Source organism: Bombina bombina, chromosome 2, assembly GCF_027579735.1.
Source record: "Bombina bombina isolate aBomBom1 chromosome 2, aBomBom1.pri, whole genome shotgun sequence".
Taxonomy (NCBI): Eukaryota; Metazoa; Chordata; class Amphibia; order Anura; family Bombinatoridae; genus Bombina; species Bombina bombina.
The window spans coordinates 437,886,468-437,903,189 of record NC_069500.1 but is presented as its reverse complement, the minus strand read 5'-3'; the positions used below and the strand labels follow the sequence as shown (position 1 = coordinate 437,903,189).

At 39.9% G+C, this 16,722-nt stretch overlaps 1 protein-coding gene across 2 annotated transcripts in view; it reads left to right on the top strand.

The window, feature by feature from the left end:
* PRKAB1 (protein kinase AMP-activated non-catalytic subunit beta 1) overlaps positions 1–16,722 on the top strand; it is a 254,628-nt gene that overhangs the window by 166,551 nt on the left and 71,355 nt on the right. For both annotated transcript variants that reach the window (XM_053702065.1, XM_053702066.1), the window contains one exon: positions 7,157–7,323. In XM_053702065.1, the coding sequence (XP_053558040.1) occupies positions 7,157–7,323 (167 nt within the window). The remainder of the gene's footprint in view (positions 1–7,156; positions 7,324–16,722) is intronic.

The following is a 16,722-nucleotide window of genomic DNA, read 5'->3' as shown; positions in this document are numbered from 1 at the left end:
ATGCTCAGTCAGGGGTATGGTTGGGTAGTGGGCATTAAGTGACACACTGCTTATTTTTCATATTTTTTTTTTTCTCATGGAACTCCCCATATGATTTTGAATAACGAAAAAGTATCTAACTTCAGGTGGGTGTAATGTGTAGGGTATTACTAAATGACGGTCCCTATACTCCTTGACTGTTAGAGAGAGCAGCAACGTATTACATTGTAATAAATGTTTTAAAAATACTGTAGCAATTTATCACTTTTTACTCAGCATTTGATTTTCTAAATTGTATTACATATGCTATTGTTAGTGGTTCTTTTTGATTGATTGCTCAATTGTGTATCACTTGACTTCACAAGCTTTTATGAGATATGTTAATAAAGTAAATATATAGGAATCTGATATTTGTTTTATGTTTTCCGGAGTGTAATATTTGGCAATATTACCACAGTGAATAAAACGCATAACACAGATATATAGTCCATCAATATTAATAATTAGATGCAATTACTGAGCTTCTTGCATTAATACAGAGCAAAATATACTATTTTCTGCACAATGAGGAAAGTAATATTTGTGGTTCCATCTTTCTATTTTTAATAACCATTTCATGCACAGTTTATCTGTCTTGTTTTACAGCGGCATACTTCAGTATGATACACTTTACCTATTTCACAGTGGTACACTTGGTCACAGTAATACACGTTCCCTGTTCATATCCGTAAAACTCAACTCCAGCCCTCAAATGTCACTTAGAAGCCAATCTAAGGTTTTACTAATTTGAGGTGAATCGGTGATTGAGCAGTGGTCCCACCTAGGCAGGGAAATACACTCTGCCCTGTTACGAGGGCTCAAGGGTAGAAATGAGAAACACTGCTTTCTTTGATATGTCACGTTTACAATAGCTACATCAAGGGAAAAAAACTTAAGACCAATCCCTGAAGTACCCCTTGCCAATGCCCCAAGTACCCCCAGGGGTACACGTACCACCGGTTGAGAAACTAGGTGTCCTGTGACTGCATTCATTACTTGCTCTTTACTTGGTGAACATTGTAACTCCTATCAGGTTCATGTTAACAGTTGTATCTGTGAGTAACACCTTTTTGGGTCAGTATTCCTTCTGGATATGCATTCTAGCAACATTAATTGCTACTGTAGCAGTCTCTGAAGATAAGAAGCACTATCTGTTTCCCGGATCCAGCTTTTTACATTCCTCCACCCTGGGCTATATCACTTCACTCACAGCTACTGATTTTAAAGGGACATTAAACCCCAACATTTTCATTCATGATTCAGACAGGGAATACAATTTTTAAAAAGTTTCCAATTTACTTCTATTATCAAATTTATTTCATTCTCATGTTATTCTTTATTGAAGAGATACCTAGGTAGGTAGTAAGCACATGTCTGAAGCACTACAGGACAGGAAGTAGTGCTGCCATCTAGTGCTACTGCTAATGTATAACATTGTTGCAAAACTGCTGCCATATAGTGCCGCAGACACGTGCACACTCTTGAGCTTACATTTCTGCTTTTCAAATAAGGATAACAAGAAATCGAAGAAAATATAATAGAAATAAATTAGAAAGTTGTTTTAAATTTTGTGTCCCTTTAATCCAAACTCTGCACACCACCTCAATGCACCTCACTGCTTGTGCACACAACTGCAGTTCAAAACCTGTCTTAAAGAGACATAATACCCAAATGTTGAAGCACTTTAAAGTGATGCATCACATCTGTAAAAGGTGACCAGAAAATATCAGACAAGGAGGTGGTGTAGGTATTTTACTTTCCTCTCGTTGCACCTTTTAACAAATACATTCCATCTCTTCCCTCACATTTTCCTCATTCGAAACCCACATGATTTGCTTATTCTCTCCTCTTTCTATACGTGTTGCAGTCATATACCGTCCTCCCGGCTCCTCAACTCAATTTCTAGATCACTTGGCTGCCTGGCTACCTTATTTCCTTTCATCAGACGCCCCTTCCCTCATTCTTGGTGACTTCAACATCCCTCTTGACAATCCCACTGCCTCCTCTGTAAAACAACTTCTGCAACTCCTTTCCTCTTTCGGTTTGTCACAATGGACGGATTCTCCCACTCACAAAGATGGTCACTCCCTTGACCTGATCTTTAGCTATCGATGCACTCTCTCAAACTTCACAAACTCCCCCTTTCTGACCACCATCTCCTTACTTGCAACATATCATCTCCCTTCTTCTGCTCTTCACACCAAACTTCACAGAAGCATTATGTCATTAGATCAACAACAGCTTTCTAATTCCCTCAAACCTCTCCTCTCATCCTTTTCCTGCCCTGACCAATCTATCTGCCACTATAATTCCACCCTTACATCTGTCCTTGACAATCTCTTACCATAGCTCGGAAATCACACACTCATCCTCAGCCCTGGCATACTCCTCTGACACAATACTACTGAGCGGCACTGGAGAAAATCTAGGAGTTCAGCTGATTTTAAACATTACAAATTTATCTTGAACTCCTACTATTCCGCCCTTAATTTCCATAAGCAACACTACTTCTCTACTCTTATCTCTAATCTTTCTTCAAACCCAAAACGTTTGTTCTCCACTTTCAATACCCTTCTCCGCCCTCCCCCACCTCCTAATACAACTTCTCTGTCAGCTCAAGACTTTGCCCACCACTTCAATAACAAAATCGACTCCATCAGAAATGAAATCCGCTTTCAACATAATTCCATTCTCTCACCCCCTCAAATGCTCTCAATCAACCACAACCCACATAACCTTAAACTTAGCTCATTCTCCCCTGTTACTGAGGAAGAAGTTTCGGCTCTTATACTGCGCTCTCACCTCACTACCTGTCCCCTTGACCCTATCCACTCACAGCTACTCCCCTCCCTCTCTGCTACCCTTACCCCTTTACTCACACACACACTTTCAACCTCTCCCTCGGCACCAGTATATTTCCCTCATCGCTGAAACATGCACTGGTCACACCTATCCTCAAAAAACTTAACCTTGATCCTACCTCCCCATCCAACTACCGTACTATTTCCCTCCTCCCTCTTGCATCAAAGCTTCTCGAAAAACTAGTTTATGCACGCCTATCCCATTTCCTTACAATAAACTCCCTCCTTGACCCACTGCAATCTGTATTTCGTCCCCATCACTCCACATAGACAACAATTGTTAAGGTTACCGACTACCTATTTACAGCAAAATCAAAAGGCCACTTCTCTCTGCTTATCCTCCTTGATCTGTCTGCAGCCTTTGACACTGTTGACCACCCTCTTCTGCTCCAAACCCTCCAATCCTTCGGCATCTGTCTCGTGGCTCTCTTCTTACCTGTCAAACCGTACCTTTAGTGTAGCTTTCTATTGGGCCTCCTCTGCCCCGTCACCACTTTCTGTTGGAGTACCACAAGGCTCTGTACCCGGTCCCCTTCTCTTCTCAATCTACACGTCATCACTAGGTTCCCTAATAAAGTTACATGGTTTACAATATCATTTGTATGCCGACGACACCCAAATCTACTTATCTGCACCAGACCTATCTCCTTCCTTGCTAACCCGTGTCACTAACTGTCTTACTCACATCTCTAACTGGATGTCCTCTCACTACCTCAAGCTAAATCTCTCCAAAACTGAGCTCCTTATTTTCCCCCCTTCTTCAAAACTCTCCACCCCCAATCTCTCTATAACTGTCGACAAATCCATCATTACCCCTACTCCGCAAGCCCGATGTCTCGGGGTCACATTTGACTCAGATCTTTCTTTCACTCCTCACATTCAGTCCTTGGCTAAAGCCTGCTGCTTCCACCTTAAAAACATCTGTAAAGTTAGACACTTCCTTACTCAAGACACAAGTAAGATTTTAATCCAATCTCTCATTCTTTCCCGCCTCGATTACTGCAACTCTGTCCTCTCTGGTCTTCCCCCCCCCCCCCCCTGCCGCCTAGCTCCTTTACAATCCATAATCAATGCCTCTGCCAGACTCCTCTTCCTTACATGTCGCTCTTCATCTGCTGCACCTCTCTGCCAATCCCTTCACTGGCTTCCTCTTGCCTCTAGGATCAAACACAAAATTCTAATTCTGACATTCAAAGCCCTCAACTGCACTGCTCCCCCCTATATCTCAGACCTTGTTTCCAGATACTCTCCCTCCCGTCCCCTTCGCTCTGCTCATGACCTCCTCCTCTCTTGTCACCTCATCACACTCCCGTTTACAGGACTTTGATTGGCTCCCATCTTGTGGAACTCTCTGCCTCGCTCCACAAGACTCTTCTAGTTTCAAAAGCTTCAAGGGCTCCCTAAAGACTCTACTGTTCAGGGATGCATACAACCTACGCTAACCTTTCTTTATACCAGTTCCTCTCCTCCATTGCTATCCCCTGAACCCCCTTAGCATGTAAGCCTAAGAGTCCAGCTGTTTGTAGATCACCTTCTTAAGAACTGACTACAACAGTGCAACTCTTGGCAGGGCCCTCTACCCATTTGATCCCTATAATTGTTTTGTTGTACTCCGCATTTGTTTATAGCGCTGCGGAATCCGTTTGCGCTCTACAAATAACCGATAATAATAACTTGAACAAAAGGGAGATATTTTATCTCAAAATGTCCTAAGTAGCCACATCCCATTGTAAAGGGATGCTAGTCCCAGGACTTGCAAGGGAGTGTGTATCTAGCATGTGCAGGCACATGTTGTTTCTCTCCTCCGTGTAAGAAAGTTTTACAGTACCTTGCCATATTTATAAGACCCATTGGTCAAAAATTGTAATTTTGATAATTTCATATTTACTCTTAATAGTGTTGACTTGATGTTGTTGTTGTTGTTGTTGTTGTTGTTATTGTTATTGTTATTATTATTATTATTATTATTATTATTATTATTATTATTTTATATATGTAGCCCTCAGTTTACGCCGGGGTTAGGTTCCAGAAGGAATGGTTGTAAATCGAAACCGTTGTAAATTGAAACCCAGTTTATAATGTAAGTCAATGGGAAGTGAGGGAGTTAGGTTCCAGGCCCCTCTCAAAATTGTCATAAGTAACACCTAATACATTATTTTTAAAGCTTTGAAATGAAGACTTTAAATGCTAAACAGCATGATAAACCTAATAAAATAATCACACAACACTGAATATATAATTAAACTAAGTTAAATGAACAAAATCATTTGCTAAACAGCATTATAAACCTAATAATCACACAACACAGACTTCACATGCATTTTTCTGCAAACAGTTCTTTTTAGGCATTCCAATCTGGACTGATTTATAGACAGGAAGATCTTGTTCCTTTGAAATCTGCTCGATAGCTCAGGTCTGGTTAAACTGATACATTTCAGCTTGCTTGGCTTTGCTGCAACACAAGCGGACAACTCAACTTACTGGCTATTTTAATCAATGCACTGCTTTTTAATGCTTTTCAATAGCAGTCACATGACTGGAAAAAAAGGTTGTTATTCTGAAACGGTGCAAATTGAACCATTTTAAACCGAGGGATATATATATATACATACATACATACATACATACATACATACATACATACATACATACATACATACATACATACATACATACAAAAGAGATGTAGAACAGCACTAAATGGAGTGCCCGTGCAGACAGGTGAACTGCCAATTCACCCAATAGTAATTTCTTTTTATTCTATGTTATATTGACAACATCTGGTAATAAATATTTACATGTAATATTACTAAAATATTTGGTAAACTAACAAATGTATATGTTTTTACAGAGGGGTAAACAAAGTGACTTGTCAGGTCGTTAAAGAAAGTCTGTCAAATATTTGGCCTGTTGAAGGCAAAAACATGTTGCAGTACAAGATTGCTGAAATTATAGGTTTATCACATAGTTATATATATATATATATATATATATATATATATATATATATATATATATTAGGGTTGCACCAATACCATTTTTTTAAGACCGAGTACAAGTACCGATACTTGTTTTCAAATACTCGCCGATACCAATTACCGATACTTTGTCATGTGACAGTTTACCAAGCACAATACAGACTAATTATTTAAGATTCCTTCTTTATAATTATGAAGGACTGTAGCTCAAAAGACAATATGAAATAATAAAACAGGTATTATTTGTCACAAAGTTCACAGAACATGTTTAGAAATAAAAATATTACAATAAAATATATTAACAACAACAATAAATAACAAATATAAAATTGCAACCAACCAAAAGTGCCATACAGTAAAAAATAGAACAGAATACTGTTTAATCATGGTGAACAACACTATGGGCTACATTACATTTGACTGGTAAGCTTTACCAATGCTCGCATTACATGTCCTACTCAATTAAAGGCTAAGGAGTTGGAAATGTGAACAGAGCATTGGTAAAGCTTACCAATCAAATGTAATCTAAATCTAGTCCTATAATTGCAGGATGAGTGTTCATTGGGATTAACTTAATTTTTCCTATGAGTACTCTTCCTGCAATTATATAAGCTAAGATGTTCCTCAGAGTACAGTATGTTTTGAACATAATTGTGCAAGATGAGAATTTGCAGTATAAAAGGCAATCTAGCAATTAGAATAATTTTTCAAAAGTTAGTGGCAAGTTCTTTTTAAGGAACAGAACAGAAGCATCTCTGCATGTTCAGCTATAAGTCTGTTTTTGCTATCAGTAAGGAGGTTCAACTTTCCACACTACTGCATGGGGCAGAAATATATTTTTGGGCCATTTTAGCCAGAGCTGGAAATCTCAGTTTATTAACTGCCCAGTTCTTCAGGGGTTTGTCTGAACGCAGTACAGTGATCTCTACTACTATAATACAAATAAGAGCAATTTGTATTGGCAGAACAGTAGTAAACAATTTTTAGTTTAGTCTCCACTCCAGCTTTAAATGAAATGGGAACATGCAGTTTGAAAAAAACACCACAAGATAGCATATGAGTACTCATGCAAGTACTTGGTATCGGTACCGATACTAGTATCGGATATATATATATATATATATATATATATATATATATATATATATATATATATATATATATATATATATATATATATATATATATATATATATATATATATATATATATATATATATATATATATATATATATATATATATATATAAAAAATTCCCCCTCTTATGGCTTTCTCTTACATGCTCCATTCTTTTATAGGGTGGTCTTGAGAAGGACGAGTTCTTGGCATGGCAGCATGATGTCGAAGTGAATGATAAAGCTCCCACTCAGGCTCGACCAACTGTTTTTCGCTGGACCAAAGGAGGCAAAGAAATTTATTTATCTGGCTCGTTTAATAACTGGGGAAAAATTCCCCTCATAAAAAGGTGACCACAATATAAATGTAACTGCTGACGTTGGTAATGCTACAGAGTTTTAAAGTTGTGTATGGTTTTTAGTTGAAATTTTGAAGCGTGTGGTAACTGCACATTATGATTGGTATGAGGGATATCCAAGAAAATGGCAAAAAGTGGGGCACTTTCCTAGTCTGACATCCATATTTGTTTAATAATTCAGATAGAGAATGCAATTTTAAACATCTTTCCTATTTATTTCTCTTATCTAATTTGCTCCATTCAATTAGTATTCTTTGTTGAAGGAGCAGCAATTCACTACTGTGAGCTAGCAGAACCTGTCTGATGAGCCAATGATAAGAGGTATATATGTGCAGCCACCAATCATCAGGTGCTGCTCCTGAGCCTACTAAGGTATGATTTTCATCAAAGGAAACCAGGAGAACAAGCAAATTTAGATAATTATAAGAAAAATAGATTTTTTTTTTCCCACCTGGTGCTAAGAGGTTTTAATGTTTTTTTTTTAAATTTTCTATTTTTTAAACTTTTTTTTAAATTTATTTTTTTTAACTTTTTTATTATTTTTTTCGGACCCCCAAGACTTACACTGTTGAAAAGGTGAGGCGATTACCTTTCCAATGGTGGGTCTTGGGAAAGGTAGCTTTTAGCTGCTTAGATGCCTGAGATACAGGCTTCTAAGCAGCATGCCCCCTGCTCCTATACGTAACATTGTTAAGTATAAATAAAGCTGTGCGGTGACGTCATCATGTTATTGCGCGTGACGTCACCATGCAAAACGGGAAGCCCCGGCGATGCCTGTCACTATGCAGGCACGATCGCCGGGGGAGGAGCAGGTGGGAGCCCCCAGATCTCCCTCAAGGTGGGAGAGTGCTAGTGACGGCTCTGAGCCGTCATTAGCACCAGAGTGGGAAACTCTGTGACGGCTCAGAGCCGTCATTAGCACTTAAAGGGTTAATGGTACATATAACCCTACATATTTTTTATGATTCAGACAGAGAATACAATTTTAAACCACTTTCCATTTGACTTCTATACTCTAATTTGCTTAGGTCTCTTTGTATCCTTTTTGAAAAACATACCTTGTTAGGCTCAGGAGCTGGAAATTAGCTGCTGATTGATCATAGGCTTACTAATGTGCTCAGGTAGCTCCCAGTAGTGCATTGCTGTTCCTTCCATCACGAGAATGAAGCAAAATTCATGCATTCCTTGTGGGAAATACTGAACCTGGCCACCAGGAGGCAAAGACACCCTAGCCAAAGGCTTAAATACCTCCCCTACTTCCTCATAACCCCAGTCATTCTTTGCCTTTCGTCACAGGAGGCTGGCAGAGAAGTGTTAGAAGATTTTGGAGTAGTCTCTTATGGAGGGTAGTACTCTTCAAGATGGGACTGGAGTTTTAAGTAATCCTGTCAGCCTCTGTGAGAGCATGGATGAATATTAGAGTCCGGAGATGCAGGGAGACTCTTTCTGCGAAACCATCCCGACTCATATTAACAGCTCCGTAGGCAATCAGCGTTTCGCTGCCTACTTTCTTCACTCAAGTCCATGTCAGAAGCGATGCTACTATCTGTCACACTTGAAGGGCTGTGTTCCTGTTCCACGGCGTAGATTTTAGTAAGATTGTTTCATGTTTTATACATGTATGATAACACAAGAAGACAGGGTCACAGTGTGACTCCTTTTATCTGTATAGAATCAAGGGTTAATATCTCCTTAGGGGGGATTATTGAACAGGGGGAATAATCTTATATGTTTGCTTTTATGTGTGAGATGTTATGGGCTGTTTATATGGTGAGGAGGCCTTAGTTCCGCCCTCTCAATTATGTTCCATATGCCTTGATAATATCAAACATGTTTGATACCATGGATCCGTCCAGTGAGGTGTGTACCCTACATTCTTATATCTCTACACATGCAGTTTTTCCGTAGCATTGCTGATCCTCCATCTGGAGGGGGCCTTTTTTCACCAGACGTTACTGCGCATTTCAGACGGCGGTGTCTGCGGCCTTTAATGCTTTACCTCGCCCTGCTAAGCGCAATCGAAAGGTTACATATTGCACTCCTTCCCAGAGTACATCAGATAATTTATTGGATTTAACTGAGGGTTATCAGAGGATGAAGTTCTTTCTGAGACTTCAGAGTATGAACATTCTGGGTCAGAGTCTGCTGCCAAGGAACCAGACTTTAGTTTAGGAATTTGCGCTTTCTTCTAAAGGAAGTTTTTGCCGAATTCAGAGGCCAAATTGCCTGATGAACCTTTAATTCCTAAATTGGAAAGATAATCCCTTTATTACCCATTCCCCAGTTTTGCATAACAAACACAGTTATAATAATACACTTTTTACCTATGTAATTACCTTGTATCTAAGCTTCTGCTGACTGCCCCCTTATTTCAGTTCTTGTGATAGACTTGCATTTTAGTCAATCAGTGCTTGCTCCTAGGTCACTTCACGTGCATGAGCTCAATGTTATCTATATGAAACACATGAACTAATGCCCTCTAGTGGTCAAAATGCATTCAGATTAGAGGCAGTCTTCAAGGTCTAAGACATTTGCATATGTACCTCCTAGGATTAGCTTTCAACTAAGAATACCAAGAGAACAAAGCAAAATTGGTGATAAAAGTAAATTGGGAAGTTGTTTAAAATTACATGCTCTATTTAAATAATGAAAGTTTTTTTTTTGGGACTTGACTGTCCCTTTTAAGAATGGATGGGACAGGATTGGATTCTTTTCCCCCCTCTTCTCACTTTTACAAATTGTCCCCGGTCCTGGACTCTCAACGGAGTTGTGAGGTTCCGTCCCTAAATGGGATGGCGTTGTCTTCACCCTTGCTAAACGTACTACTATCCCGCTTGAGAATAATTCTTCGTTTTGAAGAGCCCATTGATAAAAGATAGAAACTCTGTTCAGAAAGATGTTTCAACATACAGGATATTTGTTTCAACCGGAGGCGGTTGTTTCCGTGGTTACTGGAGAAACTACCTTCTGGTGTGACTCCTTATAGGATTTGATCAGGGTGGAGGATCCCCTCAATGTTACTCAGAAAATATTTATAGCCTTGAGGGTTGTTAATTCTTTTATCTCTGCTGCTATTAGGCAGTTTATTCGCTTGAGTGCTATGGCTTCAGCTTTTTCTGTTCAGGCCCGTTGGGCTCTGGCTGAAGTCATTGTCTGCGGATATGACTTCTAAGTCTAGACTTCGTCCCTCCCTTTAAGGGAAGGATTTTGTCTGGTCCAGGCCTGGACTCGATTATCTCCACGTCACAGGGGGCAAGGGTGCCCTCCTACAGCAAGAGTATATGAACTAATATAAGGGACGATTTTCGTTGTTTTCGTTCTGATAAAGCCCATGTCAGCAGTCCTCCGCTAAGCCAGAGCAAACCAAGAGCTCTTGGAAGCCGGCCCAGTCCTGGAATAAATCCAAGCAGAGCAAGAAGATGTAGGATCGTGTAGGGGGCAGTATGTTGCTCTTTTCAGTCGTTTGGTTCAGGGAAGTGCAGGATCCATGGGTCTTGGTAGGTCATAGCTCAGGGTTACAAGATAGGTTTCAAGTCTCAGCCACCCAAGGGCAGATTCCTCCTGTCTTCCTGACCAGAAAGGAGGGCAGCCTTTCTGGGGTGTATACGGGATCTGTCCTCTTAGGAGTTATTGTCCCGGTGCCTAGCACAGTGAGAGGTTTGGAATACTAGTCAAACCTTTTTGTGGTCCCTAAGAAGGAGGAAACTTTCCGTCCCATTCTGGACCTAAAGTGCTTAAGCAGGTTTTTAAATGTCCCTTCGTTTGAGATGGAGACAATAAGGTCTTTCTTTCCCTCATTTGAGAGGGGTAGTTCATGACCACGATAGATCTGAAGTATGCTCCCTTCTCGGACCAGTTCCTAAGGTTTGCATTCCTTGATCAGCACTTCCAGTTTATTGCTCTTCCGTTTGGTCTAGCTAAAGACATTTTTTGAAGAGTGGACCATGTGGAATATCTTCTGTCTTCTTTGATCCCATGGATGACAGATTATCTAGAGAGCATTCTCTTGTATCAAGTACCAGGGTAGAATTCTAGCTTCAACATGTCTTGCCTTCCAGATTTCTTTAAGGCTATCTGTGGCTCAGTGTATGGAGGTGATTGGTCTCATGGTGTTCAGTTGGACATCATTTCCTTTGCCAGGTTTCACCTCAGACTGTTGCAACTGCGCATGCTGAACTAGTGGAATGGCGATCATCGGATCTGTCTTAACAGATTTCTCTGGACAACCAATCGGGAGAATCGCTCTCTTGGTGGTCTTGTCAGGATCACTTGTCCTGAGGGACGTCCGTCTCAAGACCATCCTGGGTGATTGTGACTACGGTTGCGAGTCTGTCAGGATGAGGAGCCGTTTGGGGTGCCAGGAAGGCACAGGGCATCTGGTCTCAGCAGATAAAGCGCCTGATCTCATTTTGGATATTTGGGCAACATACAATGCTCTGAATTCATGGCCTCTGCTGGGTTTGTCCCAGGTTATCAGATTCCAATCAAACAATATATCCTTGGTGGCTTACATCCACCATAAGGGGGGAACGAGAAGCTCCCTAGTTTTAAAGGAAGTATCTCGGATTGTGGTATGTGGGGGACCCGCATTTATTGGCTTTCAGCGATCCACATTCCAGGTGTGGACAACTGGGAAGCGGATTTCCTCAGCAGACAATCCTTTCATCCGGGAAAATGGTCTCTCCATCCTGAGTGTTTGCAGAGATTTGCAAGAGGAAGATCTTATAACGTCTCAATACCAAGCTACCCAGATAGGGGTCGAGTTACAGGGATCCTCAGGTGGAGATAACAGATGCATTAGCGGTGCCTTGGAGATTCAATTTAATTTATCCTTTCCGACCGCTACCACTACTTCCTAGTGTAGTGGCTCGAGTCAAGCAGGCGTCGGTGATACTGACTGCTCCATCTTGGCTGCGAACGATATGGTTTGTGGATCTAGTAGGTATGTCATCTCCTCCGTGGAAGTTACCCTGTCGCAGGGATCTGCTGACCATTGTCTCTTTGTTTATCAATGTCTAGATTCTCTGAGGCTGACTGCGTGGAGATTGAATGCTTAGTCCTAACCAAGAGAGGGTTTTCTGAGAGTTATTTTTACTCTCATTCAAGCTCGTAAGCTCGTAAGCTGGTTGCTCGTTGCATCTATCATAAGGTGTGGAGGACCTACTTATTCTGTTCTCCAGGAGGAATTGGAGAAGGACTTTCTGCAAGTCCCCTGAAGGGACAGTTTTTCGGCCCTGTCTGTGTTACTGCACAAGAGGTTTTTAGAGCTTCCAGATGTGCAGCCATTTGCTAAGGCTCTGCTGGGATCAGACCTGTGATTAAATCTAAGGCTCCTCCTTGGAGTTTCAATCTTGTCCTTACAAACGCTATGATTTACTATTGAAACAAATAAAGGGCACTTTAATTCATGAAGTATAAGATACGTCATGTAGAAAGCTCCTTTATTTGATTCAATCGATTGCCGCTCTTAGCTCCTACAGCAGCCCACGGCTAAACATTTTTTTGGCTAAGAGGTGATGTTTTCACCACTTAGCCAATAGCCATGCGGTAAATCCGGCTTGGCGCCCATGGGAGCTGGATTTAACGCACGGCTATTGGCTAAGAGATGAAAATGTCACCTCTTAGCCAAAATATTTTTTAGCCATGCACTGCTGTAGGATTTACTTTCACTTTAAGGTCTTGCAACGGGCTCCGTTGGAGCCTATGCATGAAGTAGACATTAAATTGTCTTGGAAGTTTTTTTTTCTTTCTACTAGCTACTGTGCACAGAGTCTCTGAGATTGCTGCCTTGCAATGCGACCCTCACCTGGTGTTTCATGCCGATGAGGCTGTTCTACGAACCAAGTTAGGTTTTCTTCCTAAGGTTGTGTCAATTCGCAACATCAAGAGATTGTTTCCTTTCTTTATGTCCTAATCCTCCTTCGTCGAACGAGCATTTTATAACTTATTTCTGGATGTTGTTTGTACCTTGAAGTTCTATCTTTGGGCTACCAAGGAATTTAGACAAACCTCTTTCTCTATTCTCTTTTCTGGGAAGTTTAGGGGTCAGAGGGCCTCTTCGACTTCCTTATCTTTTTGTCTGAGGAGTGTCATCCATTTAGCATAGAAACGGCGGGACATAAGCTTCCTCTGAGAATTACGGCTCCTTTTACGAGAGTAGTGGTTTCCTCTCAGGCCTTCAAAAATGAGGCCTCTGGATTAAATTTGTAAGGCGGCTATCTGGTTCTCCTTACATACTTTTTTCCAAGATTTTACAAGTTTGATGTTTTTGCTTCTGCTGAAGCAGCCTTCAGGAGAAAGGTTTTGCAGGCTGTGGTGCCCTCAGATTAGGGTCTGCCTCTCTTTTTCCCTCCCGTTAGCATTCCGTGTACTGTAGAGCTTGGATATATGTTTTCCACAAGTAAGGAATGCAGCTGTGGACTCTTCCCATACTAAGATGGAAAACATAAATTATGCTTACCTGATGATTTAATTTCCATCTGTATGGGAAGAGTCTATGTTCTCCGATGGGCGGCCCTGAATTTAATTTTTTTTTTTTTTTCTTCTGGCACCTTTTTCACTCTATTTCTCCTACTGTTACTTGTTCCCTGTTACTGGGGTTATTAGGAAGTGGGGAGGTATTTAAGCCTTTGGAGGGGTGTCTTTACCTCCTCCTGGTGGCCAGGTTCAGTATTTCCCACAAGTAAGGTAGGTATGTATGTATGTATATACACACACCCCTCTAATAGACGAAAAACTCTCTGGTCTTATCAAGTGTATAACACAATTTTATTACAGTGACGTTTTGGGGTATTCACCCCTTCATCAGACCAACAAGAGTGAGGAAAAACATGCAAGCTTATAAACAACCTTGCATGTTTTTCCTCACTCTTGTTGATCTGATGAAGGGGTGAATACCCCCAAAACGTCACTGTAATAAAATTGTGTTATACACTTGATAAGACCAGAGAGTGCTTTCTCCATTAGCTCTATTTACCATAACTAGAACCCTAGCATATGAAGTTTGTTAGTGGGAGTGCACCTATCTACAGAATAAATATATGTATATGTACTGAGTGCTTATCAAGACAACTGTCATTTGAAAGAGGAGGTGATTCTTTTTAAAATGAGGGGTCTTTAATAGGCTGCTAAGGTAGCTGAGATTTGAGTTTGAATAATTTCTCCCCATCCAGCTCGCTTGCAGCTACTCCCTTTATGATGTTGGCAAGTTCGTGGTGACATCACCGGCACTTCCTATAATTATTTGGGAAAATTACTAAGAATGCCAAAAATAAGGCAGAAATGGTAGTAATCAAAACATATATTGATCTATCTTGTATACACATTTTTGTTCCCAATGATCCTTTATCTGCTGGGATATATTAAACTGTTTATAAGTGGCTCCTTTTTATTTAAGTATTTTAAATAAAGCAGAAGAAATTAATTGATCTCTAAGTATTGGGCTTTGGTAAACTGATCTATATATCATAAATGATCGTTTATGTACAGAAAGTGATAAAAAGAAAGATCAGCTTTTCCTGCAAGAACACCCTATTTTAATGGGTGATGGTTCCAAAGAACAAAAACTATTTCATATACAAAAATATTTATTTTATACTCTGCAGCTGGTATTACAAGTCATTGGAAACCATTTTACAGTATACTGTCTCTTTTAATCAAAACTTTTTTTTTTTGAGCCTGTACACTTTTACTTGCTTGAAAATGTAGTTTCTTTTCTTCCAGTCTTCTATTTTTGTATGGCCTACAAAAAATATAAACCAAAAAGAGAGAGAGTCCCAACTAGACTTTATATATTTAAGCCCCACTGTGGTTTGAACCGGAAACACAAACTTTAATGTGAAACTCTGGATAATATCAAGTAGTTACACCTTAGGATTCATAAATGGATTGTTGACTTAATCCAATTCATGCCCATTTTACATTTCTTTAGTAGAGATTAATTGCCTTTATAGCTACAACCGCCAGTTAATATTAAGAATGAATCAAATAGAATGTCCAGTTCTATAAACCTTTCCGTAGTGCACACTCTCACAATGACAAGGTTCTTTTTAATCAACAGTTCAAAGTACCACTCCACGGCTTTATATCACCCCAGAAATAAAACAGGAGAAGCTAAAAGTATCTCACCAGTTATTCGCACGCTCTTCCAGACCTCAGTCTGTCCACCACCGCGGATCGAGCGGCGTCCTTCTGCTGACGGGGAATACCTGTGGCTTGTAGCACTTGGTTGTTCAAACAGAACAGTTCCGTTGCGTGTCCAACGTGTCGACCCGGCTCCTGTCCAATGAACGCCCAGTATGGTGACGTATCCTGCGTGTCACCACCGGCACAGGCCAGGGGCGTATTCAAGATATCAGGGGCCTACTGGCGTTATCCTGCAGTACCCCAAAGGCTGCAACTGTTCATCCAAGGCAAGGAACTTGTATTGACAATTGCAAGTGGGTGCATAAACGGAAGGTTTAAAACGTCATGTAGTACTGGCAAGGTTGTGTTGTATAGGTAGGGTTTCAAATTACCATAGGTGAAACTTCCGAAGAGGGAAAACCAGCTTTCCTTTTCCTCCTCACAGAAAGTCAATCCGGTGGGCTTATGCAGAAGGTGCTGGCTAGTGGTAAAATGGCATTATCAAAAAAATCAGGAAATAAGCCAAGCACCAATGAGTAAAAATAAAACTTAGAACTTTATTTTGACATTTAAAATGAAGAATATAAGCGATAGAGAGTATGGGTAACCCCCAATAAAGACTAACGCGTTTCGGCTAGGAGAGCCGTACTCATAGTCCCTAAAACCCTTGAAAACACACTGACTTAAATACCCAGTGTTACATCATGATAGGTTGGACAGTTAATTGAAATTTAAAGGTATATTCACTATCGTAGTTTCACATCATATAGTATCTTATTTAATATATTGCTAGATATTGGAATTACCTTTACAAAATTCCTTTAAATGTCCAACAAATGGGGGGATTTTTTGGGGTGATCATGTTTGTATAAATTTAAATTCATTTATAAAGTATTAACACCAAATTGTACCTTGCTGTAGGATTGTTTTACATCAGTAAAAAGATCAGTATACATATGGTTTACAAACTGTATCCTAAGCCTAAATATACAAAATATATATAATATAAAGATACATGAAAAATGATAATAAAAGGAGTATGTTCTTTGTGTATACACCATCCAAATGATCCTATTGCACCCTAACAGCTAACCAAAAGTGTCTATATAAAATAATAATGCAAAATTATATAAATATATTCAAAACCCAAAAATTGAGCCTATGACAAGAGATATGGCCAGAAAGTCCAAAATTTATCTAATTGTTTTCCAATACATAAAAAATTAAATTAATTAAGGAATATGTGAATGGAGAAGTAGAACCAAA